Raw genomic sequence first — 13,210 nt, 5'->3', positions numbered from 1 at the left:
GAGGAGGTTGGCCGGTTGAAAAACAACAAAGCCGCTGGAGCAGATCAACTACCAAGCGAGCTTCTAAAATACGGTGGAGAAGCACTGGTGAGAGCACTACACTGGGTCATTACCAAGATTTGGGAGGAGGAAGTATTACCGGAGGAATGGATGGAAGGTATCGTGTGTCCCATCTACAAAAAGGGCGACAAGTTGGATTGCGGGAACTATCGCGCGATCACACTGCTGAGCGCTGCCTACAAGGTACTCTCCCAAATTTTATGCCGCCGTCTATCACCGATTGCAAGAGAGTTCGTGGGGCAATATCAGGCTGGATTCATGGGTGAACGCGCTACAACGGATCAGATGTTCGCCATCCGCCAGGTGTTGCAGAAATGCCGCGAATACAACGTGCCCACACATCACTTGTTCATCGATTTCAAATCGGCGTATGATACAATCGATCGAGAACAGCTATGGCAGTTTATGCACGAATACGGATTCCCGGATAAACTGATACGGTTGATCAAGGCGACGATGGATCGAGTGATGTGCGTAGTTCGAGTATCAGGGACACTCTCGAGTCCCTTCGAATCTCGCAGAGGGTTACGGCAAGGTGATGGTCTTTCGTGCTTGCTGTTCAACATTGCTTTGGAAGGTGTAATACGAAGAGCGGGGATAAACACGAGTGGGACGATTTTCACGAAGTCCGTTCAGCTGCTTGGTTTCGCCGATGATATTGATATTATTGCTCGTAAATTTGAGACGATGGCGGAAACGTACATCCGACTAAAGAGTGAAGCCAGGCGAATCGGATTAGTCATTAATGTGTCGAAGACAAAGTACATGATGGCAAAGGGCTCCAGGGAGGAATCACCGCGCCCGCCACCCCGAATTCATATCGACGGTGATGAAATCGAGGCGGTTGAAGAATTCGTGTACTTGGGCTCACTGGTGACCGACGACAACGACACCAGCAGAGAAATTCAGAGGCGCATTGTGGCAGGAAATCGTGCCTACTTTGGACTCCGCAGAACTCTACGATCGAATAAAGTTCGCCGTAACACGAAGTTAACCATCTACAAAACGTTGATTAGACCGGTCGTCCTCTATGGGCACGAAACATGGACCCTACGTGCAGAGGATTAACGCGCCCTTGGAGTTTTCGAACGGAAGGTGTTGCGTACCATCTACGGCGGAGTGTAGATGGAAGACGGGACTTGGAGAAGGCGAATGAACCACGAGCTGCATCAGCTGCTGGGAGAACCAACCATCGTCCATACCGCGAAAATCGGGAGGCTACGGTGGGCGGGTCACGTCATCAGGATGTCGGATAGCAACCCGACTAAAATGGTTCTCGAGAGTCATCCGACCGGTACAAGAAGACGTGGAGCGCAGCGAGCTAGGTGGGTCGACCAAGTGGAGGACGATCTGCGGACCCTTCGCAGAGTGCGGAACTGGAGACAAACAGCCATGGACCGAGTGGAATGGAGGCGGCTACTATGTACAGCAGAGGCCACCCCGGCCTTAGCCTGACCGGTAAGTAAGTATCTCTACGAATGGCGAAGTATCTAACTAATCCGTCAAAGCAGAATTGCAGCATGCTGGTCAAAGCATTGACTGGCCACTGCCGACTCAGCTATCACATGGCGAATATTCAGCAAGCTGATTCATTTGTAAGTGATAGCTGTGAATCCGATTATAAAACTTCGTATCATTTGATATGAAACTGTCCAGTTTTCGCGCAACTGCGTTCCGAGTACTCGGTAAACACTTATTATGTGAAACTGACTTCAGAAACCTGAATCTTCGGGATGTTCTGTTGTTCTTAACCCGCTGTGGTAAAGAGCTAAAGACTCTCTTCTCCTCACGCTTTATGTGTTACATTAGCGTGGGTCATCGGAACCGTTTTCTCAGATCCAAGCTTTTTTGGTTCCGTTTCGGGTCCTGAGTATCTGTGCAAAATTTGAGCACGATCGGTTGCGTCTACAATTTGCGCATTGCAATTGAAATTTGTATGGGATTTTGTATGGGAAAATATATTTTTTTTTGCATTTTAGCCATAAGTTGAAAAAGTTTGCCTGAAACTTTTTAACTGATACTGTAAAATGATAGCCTAGGATGTTCTGAAAAACTTTGTTGAAGACCGCAAAGCGATCCGATGCTTGTGAAAATAGTTATAACCAACGAATCGCATGCATGTGTTTATGTTTTAACATGTAAAGGAATAACAATCGCAACAAAATCATGCTGTTTCGCCAAGCAATGCCAACGCTATAACTTTTTTCATAAGCGTCAGATCACTTCGCGGTCTTCATCAAAGTTTTTCTGGATACCCTAAGCTATGTTTTCACTTTATCGATTACACGGTTTTAGATAAAATTGAGCTTGTTATGAGAGAAATGCAAAAAAAGTGTGTTTTCCCATGTAAAACCTCATACAAACTTCAAACGCGATGCCCAAAACGTAGACATAACCGATCGTGCCCAAATTTTGCACACTTATTTAAGTCCTGAAATGGGATCAAAAAAGCTTTGATCTGATGGGATACCATTGAATTTTTCATTTTTCCATATAAACGATGACCCACTCTAGTGTTACATATTACAGTGCTCTTTACAGGACGCTAGGTGAACCCATTGTGGTATATACGCCTGTGCGTGTATGACGATCCTATTTACAGGTTAAGGTGTCATTTTCCCTGTCCCTTCCTTTTTTCCTTCCCTTCTCCCTCAGGTAAATGATGAATAGGCTCGTGTTCATGACGAAGGCACAAATTTGCCAAATAGAGGAGAACGTGCCTGGAGCCGACCTACTGATACCTGATGATCCAAGGATGGGATCATTCATTTGAAATCTTTTTAATTTGTAATTTGTAAGTTTATTTCTACGATAGCCTGTCAGTGTACAAACTTTAAATCAGGTCAAGGAATCGAACATTTACATGCATTTGTTATTAAGTCGCTTCAGAAACATCTTATTAGAATACATACATGTTTTACCTGAAACTTTGTCGAAGGATATACTGGTGCAGCGTTAGGCTATAGAATAGAACAAACAACTCTCCACGGCGTGTACGTAATTTACATTCATAGCGTGAAGAATTGCCTCTCCAGCTCTCTCATAGCTTTACTATGTGTGTGCGACCATCTTGTTATTTGGCAAACTTCCAGATAGTATGATTCTAAATTGAGACAGTAGCAAGTGAATGATCCCATCTTTGCCACATCCACAAATTTACCAACCAGTCCTTGCAGAATAATCGTATGTTTACCGTTTTGATATTGTCCCTTGCGCGTTGCACTAATAGACAATGATGATATGCTCAAGCGATTGTAATATGAGAATGAGCTTCACTTTGCAGTTTATGTGTGCCAACACTGGCAGCAACCCGAAAGGAATTTCGGATCCAGCAATTAGAAGTCACGCATATGTCCGAGAGATGTGTTTTTCAAATCTTCCTAAAAATAGCAACAAACTTATCTCCCTTGTTCCTAGTTACCTTCTTGCCTTCCTCGCTACTATCAAGCAGTTTTTCCGATAGCAAATCCGCTTTTACCTCATCTTCGGTCAACCGCTCGAAAGCCGGATGCTGTTCGATGTGCTTGCACATCCACTCGTGCAGATCTTTCACATCCGTGACCGTATAAATCAACCCGCCCTGCCGCAACACATAGCTGTACTCACTCAGCAGCGCCGAATTGATGATCCTCCACTTGTGCTTGGCCTTCTTGAAGTGTGGATCCGGATAGAGGAAGAACATCTTCTCCAGCTGTCCCTTGTGGAAGAAGTTGGTCAGGTACTTCATGGCATTCGTGCGGATGCAAGCGATGTTGCCGTACTGGCCGTCGTTCAACTTCCGCAGCGCCTGCACTCGATCCATCACGTAGTCCGATACTTTGACTCGGATTTCCATTCCAACGGCAAATTTGTCCGGAAACATTTCTCCCAGTGTCACCAGGAATCCACCGTAGCCGCAACCGATGTCGGCAAACACTACCCGTTGGTCGCCAATTGATGGATAGTGCTGGGACCAGTCATAATCATCCGGATGAGCTGGACTGCAGGGGGAAAGTTCGAATAACATTCAAATATATGTATGATGGACTTATACGTTTGCAACTAGGTAGGTACTTACTAATCGAATGTATGATCTGCGATGGGGTTCGAATGCGCACGCTGCCGATAGAATCGTTTCTGCGGCAGTTTCGCTGGAGCTGACGAGGCTTCCACCGGGGCCGCCTTAATTGGCTCCTCTACTTCCATGTTTCAATAAATTACAGACAGTAAAATTACTTGTTAGATCTAAATTTTTAGGAAATTCTTGAAAATTTGAAACCGCGCACCGCGACGGTAGCACACACGTTGATTTTTTGTTTATTATTTTGACATTTCAGATTTTGTTTTCCAATGCGCAACAAGGGGCACACCGATGCACAGCGTACCTCAGCGCACCTGCTTACGGATCTTGGTCGTACGGTTGTCGCACACCCAAGAGGCGCAACCAAACTTGTTTCGTTTTTTTGTAAATCCCCAATTAAATTTTATCTGATGCATTGTTTACGATACTCGGAGATACTATGCTCGGTTTACGATCCAGAAACAAACATTGAAAATCGGCAAATCAAATGTTTTCCTCAGCTCTGCGTCTTTTAATTTTAGCGTGCGTGTTTGTTTGATGACGCGTCGCAAGGCGCTCATAGAGCTTGCTGACGTTTATTCACCTTTCTCTTTCAAACATGTAGGCGGAATAGGATTTGTTGTCATCAGGAAAGGTTTCCCGATGAAAACAAATCCTATCCCGCCTGCATGCTTGAAAAAGAGAGGTGAATAAACGTCAGCAAGCTCTATGGCGGAACTGCTAGTGGTGCGTTGGGTGCTGGCGGCGTCGAGCGATGTGCTGCCTGCCTGCTGCCAGATGGGTGGGGGATGAAATTATGGGCAACCATGCGTGTCCATCATGGAAAATGGAAACACACATGTGATACCTGAATCACTGTACAATTTCGCTTCACAGAAAAAAACTGTTGTGTAATATTACATCCGAACTGCTGCAACCCGATCAATACGTCGGTTGCATGAATATTACCTCGGACGATGTACACATAAGAACCAAAGATTTTACATCAAAACGATGTATGTAATCGTATATAGGAATCGTGATTGATTATTTAGTACATCGGAAAGAATTACATCGGGCGGGTTGCATTTATTTTTTGCTGTGTTGTAATGAATGCCACACTGATACCTAATACTAGTAATACTCTTCGATCAATTTAGAATTTTCTTGATACTGTGTACCGTTGTACGTGTATCACACTCGTATCGCATCCACTGTCTATCCGGGGTCGTCGCATTATCTTGATGAGAGCACATGGCTGTTGCCGAAGGTTAATAATACACTAGATTATCCTTCCTTGACATTTTTGGCTGGCGTAAAATTACTAAGAGAATCCATCTCCTCGTTGATTCTGAACCGTTTTCCAAATTGTTTGGAATCAAAATGACTGATGGTTCTAGTTTCTATATCTGGAACAAAAAAATGTCATTGGCCATGCCATTGTGATAGTGCGCATGCGAAATTCATTTTGACATACCAAATTTTGCGAATTTACACAATAAGTTCAATGAAGATAGCCTTCATTGCATTTTTCTTCCCGTTGGCCACATTCTGGGATCTTTCGGCCATCTGGCTCCCTCGGTGAAGTGATCATTTTTTGGTCAGGATGCCTAGGATTCTTTCAATGATAGGCTATGTATGTGTAGACTAGATTAGACTAGACTACAGGGGGTGGCCAAAATGTTTGGGATAGGTAACTTTTTTTTCTCTCACTTAAAAATTCATCATGCTGTAACTTTTCATAGAGTGCATCAAACAATCTCAAATTTTGACAGTTTGTCAACCTATTACATATGCATCATTTGTACAAATTTGAGCTCGATAGGCTAATCTTGCGCGAAGCTAGATTTATTTTCGTAGAACACTGTTTTAGCTAACTTATTTTTGAACTGTCATATTTCGGAAACCAGTTAACCAAATTAAATTAAATTTTGAACGTTATGCGTTGATCGTCTTCAGTAAGCCTTGTGGTCAAGACTTTGGATCGCCAATCTGGAAGCGATGGGTTCGATTCCTGTTCCGGTCAATAAAATTTTCTCGACTTCCTGGGCATAGTGTATCATTGTTCTTGCTAAACAATGTACAAATTCATGCAATGACAGGCAAAGAAAGTCCTTCGATTAAATAATAATTGAAAGAAATCCAACAACGTTAAATTGTTTCTGCTTGTCTATGTGTGTATATCTGTCAAATACTACCTATAGAGTTTGTCATCAAGAGTGTAAATTGATAATTTGAGAGTATATTTTGTTGTTCTCTGCTGTGCATGTATCGCTTCTGTAAGGAGTAACGTTGAGCACATAGTGGCTGAGGTGCGATGCAAAGAGATAAGATATCGGATAAGCGTCGAAGCACACTCTGTGGAAACTATATGCAGAACGCATGAACCTCACATAGCAGATGAGTTGCGATGAGTGCGGAGATGCGATGGAGCTGCTTCGACGCATGTGATCGCAAGAGAACGCAAGAGAATGCTTGTCGGGTATGGATTTTATGATTGCGCTCGTTGTGTATGTAAAGCAATGCGGATTTAATGTGTTGGGAATGCTAGTAGGTAATATAAAATGCGTTAATATGTTGTTGTTTTTAAACATAACTCAATGCTTTTTCACATGACATTTTGATGGACCGGACGTAATAAAAATTTATCCTATTGTCTATCGATCACTATGTAAAATAACATATTTCATTGTATATAAAATAGTATTCCATCAAATCGTTTAAGTTTTTTACAGCATAATTTTGTTATGATATGTGTATAAGAAAACATTTTATTTTCTCTGTTCGGGATTTGAATCAAGTGATTAATGTTTGATATAATCGTTTGTCCAGTGCATGTTATTCATGTGCAAGTTAGAAAGTTTAAGGTTTTATGGTATTCAACTTAATTGCTAAAACGATTCTGATTGAAAAGTTCTGCTTTTTTCTTTGTCAGGCAAAACTAGATCCCTTAACGAAAATAGTGTGACATCTCGATTGATACTCTTTTACCTAATATAAGGACTGTATCGTTAATTATGAGTACACCTGAAAATTGCTGTATCTGAAAATGTTTTATTTGTTTTGTAAATTAAATTCAATTACATTGTTTATTGACCATCAGAAAAGCCCATGGTATCATTTTATATTTAATTTTTCGTGGATCTTGCCATCTCTCGCACCTTCTTCTTGGTGTTCTTCATAACCCGAGCAGAAGGGCATACCTTACAAATACCATGTGAAGAGCAACATGTGCTCTAATACCTAAAATTGTTATTGCTGCGTTATTCTACAAAATGTTATGAGAACATCACAGTAACAGTTGGAGGTATTTGAGCAGAGTTTGGTATTGATGTAGTATTTGTTGGTTTAGCAGTGAAAATAATCAAAGAACAAGGTTTGCGTTTAACCTTTTGGAGCCGATTTTTTTCGCCGCTGTCGACGCAACCTCGCTGGTGTGGAACACGTTTGCTATGCTCGATTTCATCGCCGGGGTCATATATGACCCCTCCGGCTCCAAAGGGTTAAATCATGAAGTCATCGAACAAATGAAACATTCAATAACAAGAAATGTTATTAATTTGTTATTCAATAACTATGGAATAACAAATACAGCACTTGAAATTTTAGGTATGCATGCATTATTGAAATAACAATATTTGTTATTTACTAGGTGTTATTTATACAGCATTTTGGTATTCGGTTTTGTTATTTTGCCTCTTATTACCACCTAATGAAGGACATATCAAGGTATGGTAGTATTTAAGATAAATACCTTGATATGTTATTCACTTGTTTTTTTCTTCTGCTCGGGAAGGTTTTGGACAACCGTTCCATCGATGGTTTTGCTTGGGTTGGCCCAGTTTTTCTTGAATTTGATGACGTCCTCTGCTCCTCTATCCTTTTGTCGTAGTTTCCTTTTCATCAAAGCCAAATACTTCTTAATGTGCCTAATTTGCGGGCAATTTGAAGGGCGCATTGGCTTTTCCACAAATTTTACATTGTTTTCTTTATACCAGTCAAAGGTGTCACGCGCATAGTGGCAGGATGCCATATCCGATCAAAATAATGTAGGACCTTTGTGCTTTCAGATGAGTGGCAGAATTGGTTTCTGGAGGCATTCCTTCCGGTATATTTCGACGTTCATACTTGGGACGGTGAAGGTGACGATTTCGACAAATTGCTTGCCAAACTAATACATTTTCCCAACTTTTTTTGCAAAAAATCGATTTCTCCAAATTCGGAACATCAGTGCCACGCTTCACAGTGAAAAACTGTGCCCCTGGAAGTGCCTTGTTGTCCAATATGACATACGTTTCATCATCCATGATTATGCACATGTAATTTTTGCTCAAAACATCGTCGTACAGTTTCCGAGCCCGAGTTTTCACATAATACGCCAGAATTTGACTGTTTTTTGGACATTTCTGTTTTGGGTAAGTCTTCAGGGAATTACGCTCCTTCGCGCGCTGAACCATACCAATAGTCGTTCCACACTTTTTTGAGCAATCTATGATGAATACCTCCTTTTTTCTTTTGAAGATTTTGCAAATTTTGCTGTCCAAATTTGATTTGGACGCACCTGGTTTTCTGTCGCGTCCGGGTGAGTTTATCAGTGTGTTATGCATACCGAATCGTTTGACAGCATTTTGGACAGAAAAAAACGCTAACACCTCCAACTTTTGCTAATTTTCTTAGCGATAATCATTTTTCATAGCAGTACCTGGTCACAATCGATTTTCGCTTCTCATCCGTAAAAACTCGTGTTGCTCCACTTGAGGAAAAACTTTAACTTTTAATGAAGGTTATTGTCGTAACGAAAGATGATTGCTTAATGCCACATCTGATCGATACTCCAATAGAAACCAGACTGACTGCCTTCTACAAATCCCGAGTCCACGAACCCCTACATTCGAACCATCTCGGTTCCATCTCGAAACTCCCTTCCTCTCTCTCACACCAATACGATTCTCCTCGCACCACGGTGGCATCGAATGAATGCCCTCCTGGCTGCATTCTCTCGCTTTCAACCGACTCAAACTTTCGTTCAGTTCTCGTTCATTATTACTGTTCACACGCTGGTTCGCATAGGGGTGTTCTAAACAGCGTGTTTGAATATCAATACACACATAATTAATTTTAATCATTTAACTCATCGATCCGACCATAACCACTACAGTTATCTTTTGTTTACAACGCTAGCAACACATAAACACACATCAGTTAATACAGGGCCTCAAAGATGTACACATAATTAACGATACATTCCTTATGATGAATATTGTGTACTTATTAGAGACATCTTTTCTCGTAGATATCGCCGAAAATTTTGTAATAAAAAAAACTTTACCCTTAAATAATCCATACTTGCCGAATTTTTGTTTCTTTTTGCCGAGGTCAGCACAATCGAGTAATATTTTAATGCCGAAAATCAGTACAACAGTCTCATATTGATTTAAATCGAAATCAACACTTAGATAGCCCAGTTCGTGTTATACATTCATTTCTCAAATAATTAATTCAATAATCTCAATCTTGTACAGTTACACCAGATTTTTTTTGAACTGGTCGGTTTTCGCTATTGCAACAGGATCAAAACTGACTAAGTTATAGCAAAAAAAACGACCCGCGCAAAACAAAAAGCGGGTGCATTTTATCTTTCCGCTCTTATAGATGAAACAATCATTTCACTACCCACATCCAAAGAAGCGCTTCAACATACAAGCGACTTCATCGATCAAATCACGCGAGTCGTTGATGCGCACGAAATAGGCGAAAAAGGATGTGAAAACAACATGCGCACCCTCATTGAAAACCTCATGCACTATGGCCTATCAAACATCCCTCTTCTCATCTCATAACTTATCGCATCCGATCGCATCTCACCTTACTCACTATGGTCACAGCCTTATCGCAGCATAATCGATCGCGTTCGCTATGGGCCTTTTCATTTGACGTCTTAAATCAGCTGATGAGCCATTTTACGAGACGTTTTGGATCAGCTGATCGCTCATTTCATGAATGAAAATTTGACAGGAGGTTGCGCCCAAGCCCGTGAGTGTTAATATCAATATCAACACTGTAGTCGTTTCGTAAAATAGACTATTGTTCGGGCGTTTGACAGTTCTTCTATGAAGATGACACGTTCTTGTTAGCAGCTGTTGTTCAAGCTTTGTAAACAAATGCATGCACGGATCTGTCACATGAAAAGGCCTATTGTCTCGTACGAAAATGGAACCAATAGAGGCATGGATGTTAAAAATCATCCTTCATATATTTACTCAACAATAACTGCAAACTTCGTCACATTACGTGTCGGGAAAATTTTTCATAAATTTTGTATTAATTGAATAAAACGTTCCCGTACTTTTGTACAGTCCGCCACCTTACGGTGCTGGCCACACTGATATGATCCGTAATTATGCTTCAGTATTTTTCAGGGGACCCGCATGCGGCAAGGTAGGCCTACTGCTCATCTTTTGCGAGTGTGTTAGTGTGACTGGCAACGCGACCAGAAGCCTGGTCGAATCCTGCTTGGAAATCGGTTTGTTTTGTCGATGGGGATGGCCCGCGAAATCGCATTGTGTTGTTTGGGAAGGCCCGCTCGATGCATGTTAGGTAGGCGTAGTTTGTTCGAGTTTGACGTGCCTGCACCCTCCCTGGTATTTTTCCCAAGTTTCCCAGCAAGAAACGTTAGGCTTACGTGAGACTAATGTAAGACAAACCGGTGAGACAGTTAGGCTAACAAAATCCCTCACGTTAGGCTCAGGTTCGACAAAATTCAGGCTAATATGACACACTTTTGTTAGGCATATTTTCGAGCTCGACCCTTTGTTAGGTATGTTTTGGCTAACGTGAGCCTAATGTTAGACATTTTTCGCTCTGGGCTGTTAGACGCCGGTTAGGGATTATTTTTATGCTGGTTTATTTACATCTAGCTGTCATCCGCAGTGGAAGTAAAGTTGTGGTAGTGAACATGGTTGGATTTTCACTACCACAACTTCACTTCTACTGTGGATGGCAGCTAGATGTAAATAAACCAGCATTGAAAATAATAATCCTTAATAAATAAAATAAAGCTCAAAGCAAAAAGGCCCGACGTTTAGCAAGTTGTGAAAGATAATAATGGTAAGTGATATGGATTAGCAAATCGCTCAAGAATTGCCTTTAGAATTCCTCCAGAGAATATCATAATAACCTTCGTTTTTTCAATTCCCCCACAGGTTCATTCGTGAAATTAGTCCCATTACAGTTTCTGCCAGAATTCCCGGTTTGTAGCATTTTCAGGGTTGTTACAACAGCGCGGATTTCGCGAATTTCGCGGATTTCGCGATTTTCGCGGATTTGGCGCGGATTTACCCATGGAATTTGGCCCTCGCGCGGATTTAGCGCGGAATTGATTTTTGTAGTGTGTATAGCTATATAATTGAAAGATTATCGACACTTGATAATAAAATTATGAAATGTGTTTGTTTAAATTGCCAGGATTGGATATAGTAGTAGGTAGGCGATATATTTCAAAAATATGTTGAACTAGCTGTCTCCGACAAACTTTGCGTTTTTAACGTTTCAAGTCCAAGTCACAAAGCCGAAGAATCGGACGTTTCGCTCACGAGTTATGCGTGGTCCTACGTATGTCATTGCATTTATATATACAGTGTCTTACAACACAATACGACCACCTGTCATTTTTTATACAAAATGGCCAAGTTTGATGATATGGTACTCGGTTTTTAGTGAGCCGATATGGCTGAAATTTTGGCAACCGACATGAATTCACGGGAAATTTGAATTGTATTGAATTGATTGAGTTCTGTTCACTACTTCCAAAGTTACAGATATACGAAACGACAAAACAATAGGACCACTTTCAGGTTGCCTTTACCAAAGGATATATCAGAGTATCTGATGTTCGGTGATTGACATACTACCGTCTGACCCCGTTGGTTCGACACGTTTTAATACGACATTTTTTAATTCGTACCCCGCTTATTCGACAAGTGTCGAATTAAAAAGTGTTCAAATGTCACAGCGATGTACACTGTAAATGCAAAACAGTTTGATATTGCGCTTATACTCGCACCGCAGCAGCTCCTCTTGCGGCCGCTAATTCCGAAAGTTCTGAATTGGTGCTATTCAACACCGAAACCGCCTGGAGACCTACCGAAATGAACTGAGGATGGCAACAATCGTAGAAAGAATGAGCTTTTCACTCGCACCACTGCAATATCTGATGAAATTATGTTTCACAACAAATCCGGAAATCAAAACAAAAACAAAAATAGAGTTCCCAAATTTCAATGAGCATGGTGGTGTAGGGTGACCAGTTTGTCGAATTAAAAGTTTACCCCGGTTATTTGACAACAGTCGGTGTCGTATTAACGGGGTAATACGGTAGTACAATTGAGGATGCCATTTAACTCCTTCGGGACGACTTTTTTCACCAACCTCGCCGTTGTAGAACGCGTCAGCGAGGTGCAAATGACCCAACCGTCCTGAAAAGGTTAAACTTGGGGACATTTTTATTGAATTGACCACAAATAACCATCATAACAGTCTGGTGTTATTGTTTGATCGCACCGTATATCTGTAACTTTGGAAGTAGTGAACAGAACTCAATCAATTCAATACAATTCAAATTTCCCGTGAATTCATGTCGGTTGCCAAAATTTCAGCCAAATCGGCTCACCAAAAACCTAGTACCATATCGTCAAACTTGGGCATTTTGTATGACATAAAACCGGTGGTCTTATTGTTTAGTCCGAACAAAAAAAAAACACAAAGCAAGCGAAACTTTGGGACTGGTTTCTGTTTTCTCGAATTTCTTTGGGCGGATTTTGGAGCGGACGAATGTGCTTGAGAAGGCGCTGTGTGCTAGTGAAGAATTTAGAGCAAGTTTTTATTTTGGTTTGCAATATTTTTTTTACAATTTACATCAGTTCTTCAAAATATTTCTGTGAAGAAGTTGTGCAACAATTCCTCCAATATTTCTATTACGGGTATGTTATGTATCTAAATTCAACTGTCAAAGAACACAAGTTTCTCAAAAAAAAAATCAAATTTGTTACCAGGAAATCAATTTATCAGAAGCCGAAAGACTAGTTCCGAAAAAATCTGCCCGAATTACCGGTA

The 13,210-nt window shown here is 41.2% G+C and overlaps 1 protein-coding gene and 2 long non-coding RNA genes across 3 annotated transcripts; 1 reads left to right on the top strand and 2 right to left on the bottom strand.

Moving 5' to 3' along the window:
* Window positions 1-3,409: 3,409 nt before the first annotated feature.
* On the bottom strand, window positions 3,410-4,357 carry LOC109405320 (tRNA (guanine-N(7)-)-methyltransferase). Its single transcript, XM_019678357.3, has 2 exons — window positions 4,118-4,357; window positions 3,410-4,040 (listed from the first exon to the last, which is right to left on the bottom strand). Exons 1-2 carry the CDS (start codon window positions 4,243-4,245, stop codon window positions 3,431-3,433), a joined length of 738 nt encoding a protein of 245 aa, XP_019533902.2. The 5' UTR covers window positions 4,246-4,357; the 3' UTR covers window positions 3,410-3,430.
* Window positions 4,358-8,303: 3,946 nt separating this feature from the next.
* Window positions 8,304-8,881, bottom strand: LOC134285656 (uncharacterized). Its single transcript, XR_009996527.1, has 2 exons — window positions 8,477-8,881; window positions 8,304-8,370 (listed from the first exon to the last, which is right to left on the bottom strand). It is a non-coding gene; the product is annotated as an uncharacterized LOC134285656 (long non-coding RNA).
* A 2,202-nt stretch (window positions 8,882-11,083) lies between these two features.
* LOC134285170 (uncharacterized) lies at window positions 11,084-13,101 on the top strand. Its single transcript, XR_009996189.1, has 2 exons — window positions 11,084-11,206; window positions 11,302-13,101. It is a non-coding gene; the product is annotated as an uncharacterized LOC134285170 (long non-coding RNA).
* The last annotated feature ends 109 nt before the right edge of the window (window positions 13,102-13,210 follow it).

The sequence above is a fragment of the Aedes albopictus genome, chromosome 1, assembly GCF_035046485.1.
Source record: "Aedes albopictus strain Foshan chromosome 1, AalbF5, whole genome shotgun sequence".
NCBI classification, from domain to species: domain Eukaryota; kingdom Metazoa; phylum Arthropoda; class Insecta; order Diptera; family Culicidae; genus Aedes; species Aedes albopictus.
Note: the sequence above shows the minus strand (reverse complement) of the source record. Positions and strands in the feature narration are given on the sequence as shown.

Bases quoted from the DNA above. Each gene is read 5' to 3' on its own strand.
- LOC109405320 (XM_019678357.3), bottom strand. From the start codon at position 4,245: ATGGAAGTAGAGGAGCCAATTAAGGCGGCCCCGGTGGAAGCCTCGTCA. The intron at 4,041-4,117 runs GTAAGTACCTAC...TTCCCCCTGCAG, and splicing joins GCAGATCATACATTCGATTA to TCCAGCTCATCCGGATGATT.